General features: G+C 45.1%; 1 protein-coding gene across 1 annotated transcript in view; it reads left to right on the top strand.

The window, feature by feature from the left end:
• Nucleotides 1-3,647, top strand: part of LOC114067647 (V-set and immunoglobulin domain-containing protein 4-like) — an 11,096-nt gene extending 7,449 nt beyond the window's left edge. Inside the window, exons 7-9 of the mRNA XM_027903229.1 lie at nucleotides 778-891; nucleotides 2,097-2,118; nucleotides 3,243-3,647. Coding sequence (XP_027759030.1) covers nucleotides 778-891; nucleotides 2,097-2,118; nucleotides 3,243-3,435 — 329 coding nt within the window. The 3' untranslated portion in view covers nucleotides 3,436-3,647. The remainder of the gene's footprint in view (nucleotides 1-777; nucleotides 892-2,096; nucleotides 2,119-3,242) is intronic.
• Nucleotides 3,648-6,957: the final 3,310 nt, after the last annotated feature.

Raw genomic sequence — 6,957 nt, 5'->3', positions numbered from 1 at the left:
AGATCTGCCCATAACAGTGACTGCAGTGACTTCTGAGAGTGGTGTGGGATATCCAGAGAAGAACTACACAACTCAGGGTAAGTGAGAGTAAAACCAAGCTGAGAAGATTAGGGACCCAAAACAAATGCTCTGTAGTCAGCAACTTCAGCATGAAAATTTGTGTTCTGCCTTTTGCCTGCAAATTGTATTAACAACTGTTCTCAAGGGACCTAGATGATTCATGTTGACTCTTTGAAAGACTTTGAGTGGTTTTTATGGAGGAATGAAAGAAAAAAACGCTCCCAGGTGGGGAACACAAAGTCGTTCCTGTGTTCCTGAGCAGCTGGTCTGTTTTTATCTTTGAGTGTCAAAGCTGGAGTAGCAGAAAAGCCTCAGTGTGCACCTCAAGCAGATCTCCTGCACTTTGTCCAGCTTTTCAGCATTGTGACAGGTTTAAACACTTTCCAGATACAAATGAGCAGCACCCTTGAAAGGAAAGCTGAGAGCCTTTATTTCACGATGTGCAGTGCAATTGTTCCGCCTTGCTTGCACCCCTGGTCGCCTCAGTGTTGGGAGATGGGCACTGTGTGTACAGCCACGGTCCCTTGGTGAGGTGCACCCAGTGCTGGGTCACACACAGCACCCACCAGAGCCACAGGAGGCCGTGGGGACACAGCCCTGTGGCCAGGCAGGGCTGCCTGCTGCTGTCCTCGGGGATGTGCTCAGTGTCATGGAACTGCTGCTGCTGTCGCTCAGAAGGGCTCCTCTGCCTGAAAGTCCTCTGTTGTGTTGCTTTAGATTTCCAGAGGACCGGCCTGTCCCTGCACCTGGTCATCCTGATTGCTGTGGTGTGCGGTGCTGTGGTTTTCCTCATCATCTTTCTTATCACTTGGATTAGAAGGCCCAAAGATGGTGAGTAGAATGTTTTGGAAAACCTGAATGTTTTGTGGATGTCCAGCATGGTTTTACCTTTGAGGGTTTTTAGGGGGCTAGGGCTATGCTCACAGCCACCAGCTGCAGCTGTGGCATCTGCATCGTACAGACAGCGGATGACAACATGAATGGATTGACAAAGGTGGTAGAAGATCCAAAGAGGCAGAGAAGTCCCCACATTCAGTAGGGTCTGCCAGGCATTGGCCACAGGGGTCAGGGCAGCAGTTGCCCTGGTACTCCTGAGTGGCTTCCCCCATCATCAGCTGGCTCTGGGGCAGCTCAGTCTCTGCCCCAGGGCTCACCCCGCAGTGTGCAGCTGTTTTGCCACAGTGACTTGGGATGACTGTTTCTCGCTGCTCCTCACAGACATCCCACAGCTCAGACTTGCCTGCTCAGCCAAGCTCATCATTCTAAACCTTTAAAATCTCTGGCAGTGAGTTCATCCCATCCTACTGCTTGGAAATGCCTTTGGCACCAGCTGCCCTTCAATAGTTTCCTTAGTTGGTATCCAGAGGAAAGAGGTCACTGTTCATTCTCTCTATTCCAGATTAATTTGTTTCCTCTCTGGCCCTCAGACACAGGATGCATTCACTGAATGGCTCTGTCTCTCCTGCACTGACACCAGAAATGCCCCCAAACAAATGTTCTTGGAGCCCCTCAGCTGCTGTGTTCAGCTGTGTGCAGAGAGCACATGAGGGCTTTGGGGTTTTAGATCCCACAGACTTAATTTTCTCCTTGTCCCTTTGTTTCTTTAATGACTTCTATTACTCCATTCTACCAATTAATACTTGTCAAATATTCATTTTACTTTTCTTTTTTTTTCTTCTTTTTTTTTTTTAAGTAATCAGAATAAAACTCTTTCAAAACTGTCCTTTATTGAACTTCCAGTGAATAGGGAAACTGGGGGTAACTGGGAACTTCTAGTTTCTAAATTCAACTTCACCTTTGACTTTGGGCCGGTTATTTTGACCCAGTTGTGTGACAGCTGGGATATGGGTTGTTTTCATTTTCTTGGACTGATTCCTGAGAATTAAAGTCATCACCCACCTGACATGATCTCCAAAGTTGTTATCTTTATTCTGTCTTAGGAGGTCATTTTCTTACATCAAGAAGATAAATGTAGAAATTCTTTTTAAAGAATGTGAATGCAAATTATTGACAGAAATTTGATTATTCTTTTCCAGCTCAAGCCTATGACGTAAAATTGTGAGTATAACTCTTTATCTGACACATTGATGAGTCCTGGGGGCTGTATCAGAGCAGAAATAAAAAGCACTGCTATTAGCTGTCAGAATGAAAAGACCCTTAAGCAGCTAGGGTGAAGAGGTTCCATCCACATAGGATGACCTGCAGGCTTTCCACAGCAACACAGAATGTGGGAAGAAAGATCTTTTTCTTAGCAATATCAGAATTGTAAAAGTGAGCAAGAGTGGTTTATTAACTCCTCCACCCAACGAGGACTACTGAAGGTGATTGTCCAGGACAAATTCCCAGTGTTTTTTTAAATGCAAAGAACAGGAGCCAGAGAGCAGAGGCTCCTGGTGCAATACTTATGCCCTGATTTATCCCCAAAGTATCCTTGGCTGAACTTGCCTCTTCTTAACCCTATCTGTGGCAGGAAGTTATGGCTATTTCTAAATTCAGGTTTCACATCCTGATCTACTTGTAACCTGTGAGAGTTATACTGGAAAGCCTGATAATCTAGTCAAAACACACAAAGGGAACCACTTGCCCAGGTACAAACTAAAGTTCTGCTGACTTGAGTGCCACAGTGGGATGTGCCAGCAGCATCTACCCTGGTGCTGGGCTTCCTCAGCAGTGTTTAAGGCAGCAGTTAAGTAACAGCTGAACCCTGAGCAACTGAACAAATGCTGTGATGGTATTTCTTCTCAGAGGATTTATCTTCATTTCAAAAATATTAGATATCATAAGCCACACAGTGGATGTGGATTGCTTTCAGTTCTCAATTTACTATTCCTCCAAAACTTCTTATAATATATACACACATGTATATTTTTCTTGTAAAGAGCAGTTGTCTGGTTATGGCATTCCAAGAAATAGTGGTAATCCTTGCATTGTTTCCACACCTTTTGCTGCCTCCTTCTGGAAACTCTCTCTGGGTTGGAAGCAATGCTGCTACAATGATCAAAGTTCTCCTGCCACATGAAAGCAAAGGACAAAGTTCTCTCCTTCAGAATACTGCCATAATCCAATGGCTCAGGTTTTCCTGGATTGGAGTCAGCCCACAGTCTTGCTCAAAATCCTGATGGCTGGGGGATCTTTGTCTACTCTGGTTGCTATTCTTCTTTCATACTGCATTTTGATTTCAGCCATAACTCGAGAGCAGCAGCTTCTTCAAGGCATGAAAGCACAGGGCACTATGAGGAACCCATCTCCTTTACTGAAAACAACTATGTGATGGAGCCCCTGGAAAACAAAAGTGTTGAAGAAGTAAATAAGAATGCATCTGAGTGTGTTGAAAACCGCCAGGAATATGAGTATGAAGTAGGGGATACTTCCTAAGAACCAGCAGTGCTCTGCAGGTACCAGTCCCGAAGAGCACCTTCACCCAGGCAAAATTTATCTTTCTTTTACCTTTGCCTCTGAAAAATAGGTTGGACATGCAGTGGTTGCTCTTCCTTCACAATCCCTGCAGTGAAAATGCACACCTCTTCAGGAACTTCAGTTACAGACTGCTGTAGAGAACTTCTGATTTTGCTTTCCTTGGTTCCCTTTCATCATATCTGTCCGAGGACCAGAATGCTCAGCCCTTGTGCTGCCCTCGATCTCTCTCCACAGCACAGAGGTGCAAACACACTGGCCATAGCTCTGGGCAGTTCTGCAACCAACACATTCTTCCTGAGCTCACCTTCTCTAGTCTCTCCTTAAATGCATGTTTGTTATTTGAAAGAAATTAGATACTTCTCTGTAAATTTGGGATCGGATTGTTTACACGTGCCTCACATATTTTGTTGTGTGTAATTCTGCACAACCAGCTCATCTTTAAACCTCAGCAAGCACTCACAGCTCCTCAGTAGATACTCAGGAAGTACTTTTCTTCCACCTTAAAGAGCTGAAGGGTAAGTTATGAATAATTTTTATTGCCCTGAGTAAATCTATAATGTGGGTACTGCAGTTCTGGAAGAACCTTTTTATAATGAACAGGGCAATCTCAAGTCCTATTAAAAGTCATGTGGACATGTGTAAAACAGAAGGAGTAATGTAAGGGGAACACTGGTGGCAGAGGCACAGGATGAGTGAGGCCCCAGATGTGCTGCTCACAGTTGGGACCTGCACCTGCAGGTCTCTGTGAGCATCGTTTGAAAACTGGAAAGGCATTCCAGTCAAAAACCAGGCTTGCAATACCGTAAAAGCCACCATGGAATGCTGCCACCTTATGTATGCATATTGATTTCATCTTGGAGTGGCTTATCAGAGCAAGAAACGTTACTGACAAAGATTTTAAAGGATAATTATTGGCACAAAACCACAGCTGCGTAAATGCAGTCTTTTGGTCAGCTTGGAAAAAGAGAAAAAGGAACAAATGAGCAAAGTGTGCTCATGGTGACCAGTGCTGAGAAGGTGAGGAGATGTTTGGTTACAGCTTCTCTGAAAAGGATGCAGAAATTAGTGCAAATTGTCTGGTAGTCCTTTTAAAAGGCAAGGAAAAGTGCTTCTTGTATGCAACACAGAAATAAGTGCAGAACACAGTGCTGCTTGCTCCAGGCTGAGAGAGCCAGTGGTCCAATGGAAAATTTGACAAATGAATGATATAAAAGTTCATAAAAATGCACTCACTGCCACGAACACTTTCCAGGCACTTATCAATGACCTTATACTTTCTCCCTGCATTTCTTGCACCACAAGTTTTATTTCTCTTTGTTAAGAATGTACTTAAAAATCAAGTGCTGGAAAACCCCGATTTCCAAACAGAGAAAGAGGAACACACAGCAGGTGCTGTTGGTGTCATGGAGAAAACTGCCAACATGTTATCTGCAGCTTACTGCAGATGTGGAGAAGCAAATGCAAATCATTAAACTTCAAGATTGCAAAGTTTGCAGATTTTGTTAAACTTCTCTTTGTTTTGCCTATAAAGGTGGGGGGAAAGGGGTCGAGGGGTGTGTGAGCATCTGTGTGTGTCCAGGAACGATGCTCCCAGGAGTGTGAGGTTTCCTCTACAGATGAATTCCAAAGAATCTGCTGGATGTAAAAAGCCTATGGAGACTGGCAGTCTCTTTCTCAGCAGGAAGGTGAGTAGGAGAAGAAAATTGTTGCAATAGTATTGCAAGGTACAGAATTTTCAGTGAAAGGGTTTTCCAGAAAACAGCAAAAAAAATTCACACCTGGGCCAGCATTAATGTAATGGTAAATCAACAGCGTTGAAAGTCTTTGGTAAATTGTCTGGTTTTACTTTAACTGGAGGTGAAACTGTAGGCTTTGGACCCCTGCAGTAATGTTCTCTTTCTTTTAAAAAAGGTTTCTAAAATAGGTGTGAGTGTGTGTTTGTGCGTGTGTTTGGTCAGAGGAGGTGGGAAGGGTATGTGGCTGGTGCAAGAGCACAGCACACCCATCTGAGTTCAACCTCACTGCTGTGGCCACCTGAAATGACCTGCAGTATTCTTTGTCTGAGGTGTCATGACATGGCCAGAGCTCCAACCTGAGGAGAAGGGAGCACTGAGGCAAGGTATAGGTGTGGAGACAAAGGGGCCCCCCCAAGGGACGGGGTAGTCACACTGTGGTTTGCACACACGGGGCACTCTCACCACTGACACTCCATAGGGGATGACTGTCAGGAGTCCCACAGCTTGCCACGAAATCACTCCATTCCAGCTGCGCTGCAAAGCCATGGGCAGTGCAGCCCTACCAATGTGGATAAACAGCAGCGTTATCCAGGCTGGAGAGCCAGCACCAGGGGCTGATGATGTTAAATACAACTGCTGGAGGGCAAGCCCATGAAACTGAAAAGGAATCCATGAAACATGGTCTCCATATGTTTTGTGTCTGCACGCACTGTGGGACAGCTGGACAAGGTCCAGATCCTGATTTGGCATGGGGTGTCCCTGGGCAGCACCTCAACAGCCAGAGGATGAGCTGAGGTCACACCAGATCGTTCCAGACTAGCACTTGTGTTTACCAAACCTAGAGCTCAACCTGCCTCCATGGAGCCCCAGCAGGAAGAGCTGGACAGCCTGCAAGGAGCCAGCATCATTCTAGTGATGAGACCATAGAGAGCACCAGCAGCTGGTGCATGTGGCAACTGCAAGTAAAGGCACATCTGTATTGCTCTGACAGCTGAGTGTGTGCAGCTTACCTGTGCCACAAAGGACATCATATATATGGGTCCCTTTCTGGTGTCAGGAGGTGTTCACAAGGATTTGGCCAAGCTAATGGGTAAACCAGAACTGATGTCATTGATTGGCAATTTCTAGGAAGGGAAGGGAATTTTTTCAGAGGGAGTACTCGTACATCATGTTTCTGTCATGCAGGCCTCGAGGGGAAATGCTCATTTACACCAATTTCTGTTCCTTTAGGTGGAACTAGGGTATGTTTTCATGACTGAATGTCCGATTGCCCGGTGCGTATGAGAGCTGTGGTGTGTATGGCTGGGGGTGCTCACACAATCAGCCTCTGTAGGACATCCAAAAAGTACTTAGTAAACCACAGTCTGTTGAGTCAGATCTGTGATTTGGCTATGGCTGGACCAAACAAGAATGTCTCAAGTAAAAATTTCTTCTTTTTTTGAGTGCATATGGTTGAAAAAGAGCACTTTCAGATCTTTCTTTTTCAGTTACCTACTTTTGGTGATTTGCTCAAAGCCAGGTACTGAATTTCATCCCCTTACATGCTAAGAATCTTATTTCATCACTGGAAAAATGGTAGCAAACTCCTCTAGCTTCTGGCAGACTTTGTCAGAACCTGAGAGTAAGATGCAGGCTCAGCAGAGCTGGTCCCTACAAGCAGAGTCTGAGAGCCCATCTGTGCTCAAGTTTGGAGACACAAGGACTTCACTGTGCCACCTCTAATTAGCCTGAGACAAAGTCGCAA

This window comes from Empidonax traillii, unplaced genomic scaffold (genome assembly GCF_003031625.1).
Source record: "Empidonax traillii isolate 1590-97213 ecotype Southwest subspecies unplaced genomic scaffold, ASM303162v1 scaffold945:size354297, whole genome shotgun sequence".
NCBI lineage: Eukaryota > Metazoa > Chordata > Aves > Passeriformes > Tyrannidae > Empidonax > Empidonax traillii.
The sequence above is the reverse complement of the archived record's forward strand: the minus strand, read 5'-3'. Positions and strand labels throughout refer to the sequence as shown.